Below are 12,800 nucleotides of genomic sequence, written 5' to 3' on the forward strand. Positions count from 1 at the left end.
TCCTCCCCACCATTCTCAGCTCTACACATTTGGCAGGCCAAATCTTCCTCCCTGGTGGCTCTGACCCCTCCTCTGGTAGTCTCAGTCCCCAGGCCACTTGCCAGCTAATAGCTTTGAGCCAGGACATGGCAGAAGGCATCCACCTCCAACACCACTCTCCACTCCTCAGTGGCTGATGTACTGGGCCTCTCCTGGCTTACTGGCATGCTCAACCTTCTCCACCCATCAGCATAGGCACAGGCCGGCACTCTTATTTCTTAGTTCCAAATTGGAGGGTGGCAGGGCCAGAGGATTCATGGGTTCGCGGAGGCCTCCTGCGAAATACCTGAAAAGGGAGTAGGTAAGGAGTGGCAGAGCTCCTATGGCTCAGCCCCGCGATCCAGGCTCCCAAGGGATCACTTTCTTTCAGCCTCCTTTGGGGTCCATACTCACAAAGTCCCAGCCCCGCCTGGCTCAGCAGGCCACAAGGCAGTTGCTGGAAAGGGCTGGTTCTGACCCACCATGTCTGAGAGGCTTTTCGGCCATCAAGGCGGCTCTCTGCAGGCTACACGAAGACGCCTGCTAGGTAAGTCCAGGTCTGCCTGACACCTGGGCTGATTTCAAGCCAAGAAGGTCAGTGTCAGTAAGAACACCCTCAAGGGGGACCGGCCCTCCATCCACCGTCGGAGGAGGAGTGGAGCAGGGGTGAGCTCAGTGGGAAAGGTGTTCCCCGTTTGCTCCAGAAAGGCGCTTCTTGGCCCTGCCCTCCCTTGGGAAACGAGCATCTGTGCGTCCCGCTGCTAGAAGCTTTTCTAGGGAAGTCCCGGGGAAGTCCAGGATGATCACTGAGTGCCGGGTGCAGGACGCGTGTCTGCCCTAGAGGGCGCCCCGAGCAGCCGTGGTGGATGATTAGTTACTTCACTTAAGGGTCGGGCGATGGGACATGCCCGTTGTGACTTGACCTGGGCATCTCCCCCTTGATGCTCAGACCTGGCCCTTGTGGGAAGTCCCCGTAAGTCCACTCTAAGCGGTCCCTGGGTGGCTATTAGAGGGCTCTCGGAGCACGACGGCATTAGCTTCCGTCGGGGCGCGCATTCGGACACCGGCTGGGGCAGCCGGAAGGTAGCGCACAAGGCGTCTCCAAACTGCTCGCCAGGCTACAGGACGGCGAAACCCTTGTTTACAGAAGCGGGCCACGGGCCAGGCGAGAGGCCTGGGGAAGTGCGCGGCTGCCTTGGCTGGGCGCTGGCGCAGCCCTGTGGCCTCCCAGACGCCGCCAACTAAGGAGAGTGGCGCTTCCAGGGTTCTCGGTGGGGAACTGGGACTGTGGCTCCCAGCATGCCCCGCGCCGCACGTCCCGGCGACCGCGGCTCCCAGCGTGCCTCGCGCCCCGCTCCGCCGCCTAGGCCCCGCCCTTGCCGGCTGTGGACTACAAATGGCCGCGCGCGGTGGCCGCCGGCCAGTCAGCGGCTTCGAAGAAGGGCGGCCGCGGGCTACGGCGGCCGGCAGGGGGCGGCAGCGGCCGTTGCCCAGGGTGCGGAGGCGGGGTCGGGGGCCTGGAGGACTGTGAGCCCGGCCGGCCACGACTGGTGCGGGCTGAGGCCATGGGCGACCGAGGCGGCACGGTCAGCTCCCGGCGCCGGAGGACCAGTTCGCGGCCCTCGGGCCAGGGTGGCGGCGGGCCGGTGGGAGCGGAAGAGGAGGTGCGGGACGGGGCTCCGGGCCCCGACGTGGGCGCTGGGGGTGACGCGCCGGCTCCAGCCGCCGCCTCGGACAAGGACGGAGACTCTAACGTGGGCAGTGGACACTGGGAGCTGAGGTAACGGAGCGCTTGACCCCTCTCCTATGACCCCAGGCCCCGGGACTCTCCCGGTCAGAGTGGCCAGAGCAGTGAGTCCGGAGACTTGTCCCTCTTGGGCACCGCGGGTGCACTGAGACTTTCGGGGGAGGGTCACCTGCCAAGGTCACCCAGGTCAGGGCCAGGAGCTGGCCTTCCTGGCCAGACAGAGGGGAGCGGAGGAGCAGCCCCTTTTCCAAAACACTTGGGCTTGTGCACAGTCAACTGGGTCCAAAGGCCCTTTATGAGGCCTGGTCCCCTCCTGGGTTGGTCCACTTTCTTCTCTAGAAGGGTGCATGGGATGGGGGGCCTTGTGGTGAAGGGGTCTCTTTTGAGGGCTGTGAGGGATACGTGCCAGTAGGGAAGGCTCCCCAAAGAGGATTGGTCTGCCAGGGAGGGTCTGGCTGGACTCGGCCTGTCTGAAGACAAGGGAATGGGTGTTCCCAGGCAGGAGTGAGTGCAGGAGACCTTCTTACTGTTGCAGACCTTCCTGAGAGTGGTGGCCGGGCCTATCATCCCTCACCCAGTGGTTAGGGACCTGTTTACGGTACCAGAATGAGTGCTGCTATGGAGAGTTGGGTCTTGTGTGAGGACTTTCATCCCCTGGTTGTAGTACAGGAGAGGGGTTTTGATGTGGACACACCTACCGGTGGGGCCCTGCTTAGCTGAAAGATGGACAGGAAGGGGGGGTGGAGGACTTGGCCTGCCTGGGCCTGGGTCTTCCCCAAATCTCCCTTTCTTGTCATGATCCTGAGATTCTCAGGGACTCTGGCATAGGGGGCAGCTAAGGGGCTAGGAGGAAGGGCTGATTGGCAAGGATTTGCTTTCTCAGTAAACAAGAACTGAGGCTTTCTTTACCTAGCACTCTAGGGAGAGGGCTGAGGGAGGGCAGCTGGGGTACAGGCCCTGTCACTCTCCTTGGTGGTGCTCACAGTTCACCTGGGAGATAAGATAACCTCAGTGTGAGGCAGACATGGCACACTGTGAACAAAGGTCGGATAAGGAGGCCATGAAGATACCATGGGGGAGGAGGCTGGCCCTCTTAAGAGGGGCACTGGCTTCTTGGGGCCTGGGAATGTACTGAGGGAGGCTGGTCCAGTACCTCCTGCCTGAATAGGAGTTGAGGGCCCTATTCAGGCTCTATTCTCTGTTAAATGCCCCAAGTTGCCCTCCAGAAGGCTGGGTGATGGCTTATATGATTTCCAGAGGGGTTGGGAATTGGGGTTATTTTGTGTGAGATTGATAGGGAGGTCCCTACTGGGCCAAGCTACAACCTAGGGTTAGGCAGGGGAGAGCAGTCACATATCTTCTTTGCACTGGCCAGTGAGCCTTTTCTGTGTCCCTGCTGTGTGAAGCTAGTGGGAGAGGAGGAGGGTCTCCCTGGGAAGAGGAATGGTAGATGGCAGCAATGGGGCCATCCAGGGCTGGAAAATGAGCTAGCTGATTATCCATTTGTGGGTCTTCAGGACAAGTAGGCTCTGTATGCTTATCTCTCGACCCTGGGGAGGCAGCAGGGCTTTTGGATTGCTGGTTGGGGTGCTAGACTCCATTCTCCCTGCTGTCAGGCCAGTCCTTGCTCTGGCTATGTTCCCTGAACTTGTCCTGTAGCTCACCCCTTTGTCACCCTTTTCTCACCGTTTTGTTTCCTACTTTTGGCTTAGCCCAGCCTTCCTCTCCCCCTTCCTTCTGACTCCTTGAGCTCTGGCCTCTTCCCCTCCCCAACACTTCCTGCTCACCTGAGACTGGGCAGGCAAGCTAGGCTCTGGGTGTGAGCTCATTTCTTCTGCCCTGTGGCAAGGTGAGGCTGTGAGGCAGGAAGGGGAGGTACTCCTTGCTCTGCCTCCTGTTTACCCTTCCAGGCTCTGCAGACTCCCACCAGTCCTTGGTTCACAGGCACCCTAGGCATGATCTTGTGGTTTTGAGGTTCTCCTAGGGTGTTTGTCCCTGGGTGTCCTACCTACCTCTCCAGCAGAGTGTGAGAGGCATGGGGAGCCTGTCCCAACCATCTGGTACTCCAGAGGTTGTTGTAGAGGAAGTGCTGAAGAGGTGGCAGCTGGGAGGGGAGCCGGCAATCTGCTCCCCTCCTTGCTCTGCTTGGCCCTGGAGCTTGACTTTGTGGTCCAAGAGGTCCACACTTGAAAGCTGTCTTTGGGCATGGTATAGACCTTGGCAAGTTCATCATGGGGATGCACAATGCCCATGTGATATTGAGTGTGGGGCAAGAAGGAGAGGGCACCCCTTCCTGCTCTGCCTGCAGTGGGCTTGGGGCTGCAGGAGGGAGAGAGGGCTGTTACAGGTCCTCTTGGTCCCAGGGAGTGGGCATAGGACAGTTGGAAGGTGCATGGCATGGACAGGCTCTCTAGCAGGTGAGAGGAGGAAAAAAGTATCTTGGGCATGGCTGGATAGCACTCTCCTGCTTTGTAGCCTGCGCTCTAGCCCATTTACTGCTGACTACACTGGCAAGCCTGGGCCTTTGTGGGCATTGGAGCAGGGGGGCTTCCTCCCCTGGGTCAGGGGCCTGCAGCAGGGGATGGGGTCCCACCTGCAGCAGCTGGTGGACCTGAGGTATGGGTGTGTGCCATTGAGGAAGGCCTTGAAGCCCAACAAGAGGGATCTGAAGAAGCCCTTGTGTGGCTTTCTGGCATTGGTCTTGGAATGCAAGACCCTTTCCCTGCTACTGTCTTCATCTTGGTAATGGTCACAGATAAAGCAGCATACTCTTGGTGGCCCAAAGGGGGCAGAGGTCACACTGTTGTGAAACAGCCATGGTGGTGTGAAGACAGCTTGACATTTGGTAGGTCGTAGCATAAGGAGGCTGGCCAGGCTTTGGGATAATTCTGGTGAAAGTGAATGGGCTCTAGCTTGCCAGAGAGGGGGGCAGTTGAGAGGTCCTCTCCAGTGGACAGGCCCAGAGAGGCTGTCCTTCTTGCCTCATGGTATTGGGGCTCTGGGGAGGGCAGACATTTGAGTGAAGCCAGTTGGGGGGTGCCCAGGGGGAAACAATCAGTTGGAAAAGCAGATACAGACTTTGGGTGAAGAAGGGCTCAGGTAGAGACCACAGCTTCACTGTGTGGCTTAAGGTGGGCCTAGTGGGTAGATACAGGAAGCCCAGGACTGAGTTTGGGAGAGAGTGTTGGATAATGGCAGGGGCTGAAGTTGGAGTGGAGCTGCCTTGTATTCATTCCTGCCTGAGACAGGCAGTAGGAGAGGTGTTACCACCCTCCCTGTATCCAGAGGCTGCCAGGGGCTAGTGTGGATGGTACCAGGTGCCGAGCAGACACCAGGGGGTGCAAAGGTTGAGCCAGTTGGCACTGCCCCTTAGCCTCCTTGGTCCCCCTCCTTCTAGGTGGGGCTGTCTGATCACTGCCTTTGATCAGAACCAGACTTGCTTCTGGGGACTGAAGCAAGCCAACTCTGAGAGGGCATCCGTGTCATAGTGCTGGTCACGGGCTCCTCTACTTTCTCCCCCTGCTTACATGCCCTGAGAGGGAGATTGTATTGGGGGAGGGAAGGGGAGGCTCTGGCTTCTGCTCTTACAAAACTAAAGCCTTACTCAATGCCACATGGGGCTTCCTGGAGGCATAGCAGCTGGAGGGCAAGGCAGGGTCATAGTTGGTAGGAGTGAGCCAGGGTATTGGTTCCTGGGGTGTGGGCTCTGGCCTTGCTCGTGTTTGTTGTTGCCAGGAGCTGGGTCTGGACCTTATCTCAGCCATATCACCTGGCCCCTTTGCCAGGGCCAGGTACTCCTCTTCACAGACACCGTCTTTTGGGAGTGTCTCCTACCCTAGCACTTGGTGGAAATGTTCCTGGTTTGAGGCCTGCTTCTGCCAGAAGCTTCTCTGCCATCAGGTCCTGGCCCCCTAGTGATCTCCTCTTGGCATTCCCAGCCTAGGCAGGACCATTGCATTTACCATAAGCACATGAGGTCTGACTCACTGCCCCCAGAAAGGTGCACGTTAGGCTGGGAGGCTGGGCTGGCCATAGGACTGGGTCACTGCCCACTCAGGCTTGGGAGTCTAAATGTGGGGAGGAGGCTCATCTGGGCTCTGGTGTCTGCAGACCCCTTAGTTTATTGGGTGGGTAGAATGGGTGGACTGAGCAGGGTGGACTCCACCCCCACATCTTTTTTTCCCAGCAGTGCTGGGTGGGTTCACAGATCCCCAAGTTGTATTCTTCTGGTGGCCTGAGAGCCTGATTTCAGTCAGGGCCCTCTGGGGAGCAAAGCCAGGCTCCTGACCCAGGGTGCTCAAGCCCCATATAAACTTGGTCAGCTCCTTCCTGTCTTTTGTGAACCTTCTCTGCCTAGAGGAAAAAGCCTCTGCATGGTCCTGAGAGTTTTGCCTACTATAGGCCATATGGCTGCTGGTGTAACCTTTTCTGGGTCCTCCCCCTGAAGAATGGGGTACGTGGGCAGAAGAGACAGTTGGCGGGGGATGGGTCACAACAGTGAGCCCATCTCTGCCCTCTGGCATCTGCTCACCAAGGGGCCTATTCCCTACCTTGTCAGGTGCCATCGCCTGCAGGATTCTTTGTTCAGCTCTGACAGTGGCTTCAGCAACTACAGAGGCATCCTGAATTGGTGTGTGGTAATGCTGGTGAGTAGGATGGGGTGTGGAAGCAGGCCCACCTGTGGCCAGGTGTGGCAGAGCTTTCCAGGTGGGCCTTTTTCTGAGCACAGGCTGTGCCTCAGGCATGTGGGAGCTAGTGCTAATGTGGGCTGGGGTGCCTGGGGCATGTTGCAGCTGCCCTGGATAGTGGGGGAAGCAAGGGTGTTCCCTGCAGTGGCCACAAGATGTCCTGCTGGGTCCTAGGTTAGCCTGTGGAGGCCATGTGGTTAGTGGGGAGGCTGAGCAGTGCACTCTGGGCAGAAGGACTCTTCACTGAGAAAAGTGCCTCAGGAGTACAATCCCCCTGGCTGTACTGGGGTGACATGGGAGGGCAGAGAGAAGGGGAGTGTTGAGTGGCACCAGGGCTGAGAGGCTTTTGGGGACTGAGCGTGGGGTGCTCTATGGGTACAAAGCTTTCCTGGAAAGGTGGAGGTCTTGCAAGTCCTATGCCAGTGGTGTCAAGGGCATGGCGTCTTCTCCTGGCCCCTCTTCCTTAGCCTTGGGTCCTGGTGAATGAGAGTCTTTTGCCGTGTCCAAGGTCTGCTGTCTCTAGGACTTCATTCCATTACTTTGTGGGGTCAGGCCAACAGCCCCACCCCAGATGCTCAAAAGGGCAGGCAGCCTGTAGGGCAGGTCAGGGGCAAGCTTCCATAACTCAGGGCTGATGTGGCCTGAGGCCTTCTGTTCTCTTCAGATGTGAACACCTCTAGTTTGGGTACAGCTCCTTCAGCCCATGTGGAAGGGCTTTGTGTATACTATACCCTGCGGTGTCCTGAGCTTCCAGCACCATTTGCCTGGAGAGGGCCTTGGTCTCAGTCAGCTATAGGAGGCCACAAACTCTAGGGTGGGTGAGTAGCTGGTACCACACTGGGGATGTGGGTCCAAGGCCAACCTGATCCTCAGGAGATGAAATGTCCCACTTCTGTCCCAGACTGGGTCTATAAGAGTTATCTCAGCCAGCCTGGGTAGTACTGTCCGTTCTCTTGCAACCCACTGGGCCTGCCTGGCTCTTGGGCATAATCCTACAGTCTTTCCCCTGCTCTGGGCCCTCCACCACCTCTTCCCTAAAGAAGGTCATGCATCTTGGGCTCCAGCTGCCTGCTGTGGCCTCTCAGGAGAAGTCACGCAATGCAGTCGATGATGTGGGGTCACGTGTGTTGGGGCAGCAGGCTGGCTGCAGTTGGGGGAGGTGGCTCTTGTGTCCCTGAGCTTGTCATCTCTGTAAAGCCTTCCCTGACCACCCAGGCAAGGACCAGTGTTCCCTTGTGAATGTTGCTGTTCCATTTACACTGTGCGGGGCCTGTTCTCTGGGCAGATGGCCAGGTTGATGGCATCAGGGCCCACCTCCTGGGGTGCAGGTGGTTCTTGTAAGACAGATGAGCAGGGAGGACAAACACCTAGTCCCAAGCCAGAGCTGGGGGTCTGTTTCAGTGGGGGCTCAGCCCTTGGAGACACCACTAGGGCTGAAGTATTTCAGGAAGAGCTGAGGCAGGGGAAGGGCTAAGTACCTCTACCCTGCTCCTCAATGCCTGCATTTGCCCCACAGCCATTTGCCCTGCAGGAACCAGCCTGGCTTGTGGGGTGTTGGGCAAGGATGGGCAGCTCTTCCTCTTCAGCCTGGGCTGCTAGTAGGTAGTGGTCCTTGGAGATTAGTTTTGGGCAGGTTCCCTGGGCAAGCAAGTGTGGGCTTTGAGACCATCATAATAGTGACAGGCTGTGGGGTAAGCTGAGGCTTCCAGCTCAGCTAAGCTGGCAGTATGAGGGCTACTGAACATTGGGTCTGAGTCCATCACTCCAGGTGCTAACCAAGATGTGGGCATCTTCTAGATAGTGTTAGTGGGGTTGCTATTTCTCTTTGCCCCCACACTGATATGTGGTAAGGTAGATGGTGAGTTTCAGAGCTTGGCATGGAGAACAGATGGAGCTGGGTCTATAAGGATGAGGCTGTTGCCTGCCCAGGGCCTCTGGCTCCAGAGGTGCTGTGGGGAGTTGGAAGGTGCTGGCTGGGTGGGGTGCCCTGGTGCCAGTACCACCATGCTGATCTATTGATTATCTGCAGATCCTGAGCAATGCACGATTATTTTTAGAGAACCTCATCAAGTGAGTATTTTTTCTCTAGGCCCCATATAACCTGCCACCAGGCCAAGGCCCCACTCCCATTCAGACCTCCTTGCCCTACCCCCAGGTATGGCATCTTGGTGGATCCTATCCAGGTGGTGTCTCTGTTCTTGAAGGACCCCTACAGCTGGCCTGCCCCATGTCTGGTTATTGGTGAGCTGGGTTCTGAGGAGGGCCATGGGTAGGGACCAGGCTGACCTGTCCTGAACCTTCTCTATGGTATTTCTGTCCTCAGTGGCCAACGTCTTTGCTGTGGCTGCATTCCAGGTTGAGAAGCGCCTGGCTGTGGTAAGCAGTCCCTTGTGACCTGCCCCCAGGTCAGCTCTCATCGACCGCACTTACAGGGTGAGGGCCCTGAATGACTGTTCTGCTCTTCACAGGGCACCCTGACGGAACAGGCAGGGTTGCTGCTGCATGTTGCCAACCTGGCCACCATCCTTTGCTTCCCAGCAGCAGTGGCCTTACTGGTTGAGTCCATCACTCCAGGTGTGTCCCCACCCATCCGTCCCAGCCCACACTGGGCTCAGCCTGTATGGCACAGATCCCCCATGGTGCATGGGGGCCATGGCTGAGCCTGCCTCTCCCACAGTGGGCTCTGTGCTGGCTCTGGCAGCATACACCATCCTCTTCCTCAAGCTCTTCTCCTATCGGGACGTCAACCTGTGGTGCCGCCAGCGTAGAGCCAGGGCTAAGACTGGTGAGGCTGGTGAATGAGAACTTGTCTGGGGGTGGGCCTGGATGGCATGGGTCAACCCTGGTGTCCCATCTGTTTTGCTTGCAGTCTCTGCAGGGAAGAAGGCCAGTGGGGCCTCTGCCCAGCGCACGGTGAGCTACCCGGACAACCTGACCTACCGTGGTGAGGACCTGTGGGGCCAGGTCGCAGGGGTGGGGGTCAGGGGCAGGGTCAAGTCTGTACTGGTTCCAGCTCCTCTCTTCCCTTTCAGATCTCTACTATTTTATTTTTGCTCCTACCCTGTGTTATGAACTCAACTTCCCTCGCTCCCCCCGAATTCGAAAACGCTTTCTGTTGCGGAGGCTCCTTGAAATGGTGAGGTTTAGGGCCGAGGGAGCCACTGGGGGTGGGAGGGATTTGTGGCTGGTGGTGCTAGGTTCTCAGCTGGCTGCTCTTTGGCTCTTCCCCTCAGCTGTTCTTTACCCAGCTCCAGGTGGGGCTGATCCAGCAGGTAAGTGGGTGAGAAGGTGGGTGGCAGGGGCCAGATGCAGCCGGGTACTGATCTGGTGCCCTCCTTTGCAGTGGATGGTCCCCACCATCCAGAATTCCATGAAGCCCTTCAAGGTGAGCAGCTGGGCTCTCCTGTGGCTGGGGTCGGTTGGGTGGGGGCCACAGCCGCTGAGGCAGCCTGTCTCTTCAGGATATGGACTACTCTCGAATCATTGAGCGCCTCCTGAAGCTCGCCGTGAGTATTAGCAGTGGGCAGGGTAGGGGAGCACAAGTGGCAGGTGGGCATCTGGAACCTGGAGCCCCCTCCCTTACAGGTCCCAAATCACCTCATCTGGCTCATCTTCTTCTACTGGCTCTTCCACTCCTGCCTGAATGCTGTGGCGGAACTCATGCAGTTTGGAGACCGGGAGTTCTACCGGGACTGGTGGTGGGTGGCCTTGAGGGTGGACCTGGGGACTGGGGTGGGCTGCAGCATGCCTTGCTCACCCCATTGTCTCTCAACCCTAGGAACTCTGAGTCTGTCACCTACTTCTGGCAGAACTGGAACATCCCCGTGCACAAGTGGTGCAACAGGTAGGTGGGTGCTGTGTGTGCATGTGTAGGATGTGGGCGTGCACCTGGGCCTCTCCCTGTAGCCTCCTTCCCTTGCAGGCACTTCTACAAGCCCATGCTACGCCGGGGTAGCAGTAGGTGGGTGGCCAGGACAGGGGTGTTCCTGGCCTCAGCCTTCTTCCACGAGGTCAGTGCTGTGAGGGCATCCTGCCTCACCTCTGGGCAGGGGTGTAGCCACTGAGACATTGATGCCCTGTTCTCCCCTCACCCTAGTACCTCGTAAGCATCCCGCTGCGAATGTTCCGCCTCTGGGCGTTTACAGCCATGATGGCTCAGGTGAGCAACACCCCAAATGCCTCACCCACCTGAACCCTGTGCCAAGCCCCATTCCCTGTGGTTACTGCCTGCTGACCTTGGTCTTATGTGTCCTCAGATCCCATTGGCCTGGATTGTGGGCCGCTTCTTCCAAGGCAACTATGGAAACGCAGCTGTGTGGCTGACACTCATCATTGGGCAACCAGTTGCGGTGCTCATGTATGTCCATGACTACTACGTGCTCAACTATGAGGCTCCCACAGCAGGGGCCTGAACTGCCCAGGCTTGACTGCCCACAGCCAGGACAGCCAGCCCTCCCTGCCTGTTCAAGCCTGGGGGGAACCTGGCTGCTGAGCCTTCCTCCTCCTGCCCCAGGAAGTGTCTCTGCCCCTATGGGGCTCCCTCCTGCTCCCCTTAGGGATGGCAACAATTAGAGTCTAGCCCACCTGGCAGGAGCCAGTGCCTTCTTTGGGAGTCTGTGCTGACTTGGGGAAGAGGGTGCCAATAAAGTGCTGTCTAGAGTGACTCCCCTCAGCCTCCTGGGGGGCTAGTGGGAGGGATGGTCCAGCACCAATTCTGTGGGAGCAGGAACTCCAGGGGTTCAAGGCCCGTTTCTGGTCCTCAGGCAACCAGATGAGGCTCTGGTGCTCTGTGGGGAGTCTCTGGGTCCTGATGTCCCACTCCATTCCAGCTGGCAGTCTCCTTGTGTGCCTACAACCTCCTGGGGTGTTTGGGCAAGGCCACTTAGCTGTATCAGGATAGGAGACAGCAACCCAGTTTCAGCTTAAGGTAGTGAGGTTCAGGGGTAACTGGGCAGATCCACTGCTTAGGAAAACACAGCTAAGGTCACACTTCCTGACCCAGCCCTACCAAGCTGATCTTATGTGGGGCTAGGGCTCAGTGCTCCATAGGCCCCAGTGCACAACTAGCTTGCTTGGTTAATCAGAGCTCATCATGCCCAGCCACAGCCTGGGAAGAAAGTGCTCAGAACTTTCTGGGAATGGGGCTTAGTGTGGCACAGGCCAGAGACCAGGGAGTAAATGGTCTGCAAGTCCCTTCTGACTTGGGTCTGGTAACAGGTCTGCCATCTTGTTATTGCCTTCAGTAGGAATTTAATAAGATACCCAGAAATGGGGTGGTCTCTGCCCCTGAAAGCATACTTTCCATGGGAGGGCTGGGCCTAGGGCACCCTTTCACCTGGCAGCCTCTGAGCATCCTCCTGTCCCCATAACCCACTTCATGACACTCTGGGCATCAGGAGCTGGACTTGTGACCCTCAGAGGGATGCCTTGTCCCTAGACCCTGTTACATAGCGAAGTGGTGCAGAGGCCACTTTAGTGGCACACAAAGGTGGGGGTCATCCCAGAGCCTGTCTTATCATGGAAGGGAGGCCTTGTGTCAGTTGAAGACTGAGGCTATAGGCCACAGCCCTCAGACCTTCGAGTCACGGTGCCCAACAAGGTGGTTGCTTGGGAAGTACCTGTGTGCCAAGAAGGGCAGGGGCGGTCCAGGCCTGTGCTGTCCCTTCTGCATTAGCAAACTGCTGGTTAAGTGGGGGCTGCTCTGTCCTGGCTGGTTCCCCTCCCAGTGGAAGCCTACAGACGGCATCTCTGTGGCCTCCCCAGGACAGTGACTAGTGGGTGAAAACCTGGGGGAGGTCGTTGGAGCTCTCTGGACTCTCTCACTGTATGGGCTCCTGCACTCCCCCCAGCCCCTCAGTCAGCAGGTCCTGACCTAGGAGATTGGGCATGCCCCACAGCCACTTGTGAGCTTGCCTTCCCTCTTCTGCCCACACCCATGGAAACTACTGAAACAGCAGGAGCATGCCATCCCTGCCCTCAAAATCAGTCCAGTGGCTGGAGATGTGGCTCAGCGGTAGCGCGCTCGCCTGGCATGCGTGCGGCCCGGGTTCGATCCTCAGCACCATATACCAACAAAGATGTTGTGTCTGCCGAGAACTAAAAAATAAATGTTAAAAATTCTCTCTCTCTCTCTCTCTCTCTCTCTCTCTCTCTCCTCTCTCACTCTCTCTTTAAAAAAAAAAAAAAAACAAAAAAAAAACTTAGCACTGAATGATTTAAAAAAAAAAAAAAATCAGTCCAGTGCCTTGTGGATAGAAGGGGTCAGCCTGACGCTGACAGGAGACATGTGGAGCATGCTTACCTGTGCCCTGTCTCCGAAGGGACACCTTAGGAAGGGTTGTCTTGCT

The 12,800-nt window shown here is 57.6% G+C and overlaps 1 protein-coding gene across 1 annotated transcript; it reads left to right on the top strand.

Annotated features, from left to right (window-relative positions):
• Positions 1–1,405: 1,405 nt before the first annotated feature.
• Positions 1,406–12,538, top strand: Dgat1 (diacylglycerol O-acyltransferase 1). Its single transcript, XM_026409887.2, has 17 exons — positions 1,406–1,798; positions 6,324–6,411; positions 8,483–8,523; positions 8,609–8,694; positions 8,777–8,829; positions 8,922–9,027; positions 9,131–9,238; positions 9,323–9,397; positions 9,486–9,589; positions 9,687–9,725; positions 9,797–9,838; positions 9,915–9,959; positions 10,039–10,151; positions 10,232–10,297; positions 10,376–10,463; positions 10,550–10,612; positions 10,710–12,538. The coding sequence occupies exons 1-17, from the start codon at positions 1,584–1,586 to the stop codon at positions 10,863–10,865; spliced, it is 1,488 nt and encodes a 495-aa protein (XP_026265672.1). The 5' UTR covers positions 1,406–1,583; the 3' UTR covers positions 10,866–12,538.
• The last annotated feature ends 262 nt before the right edge of the window (positions 12,539–12,800 follow it).

Source organism: Urocitellus parryii, chromosome 7 (genome assembly GCF_045843805.1).
Source record: "Urocitellus parryii isolate mUroPar1 chromosome 7, mUroPar1.hap1, whole genome shotgun sequence".
Lineage (NCBI taxonomy): Eukaryota > Metazoa > Chordata > Mammalia > Rodentia > Sciuridae > Urocitellus > Urocitellus parryii.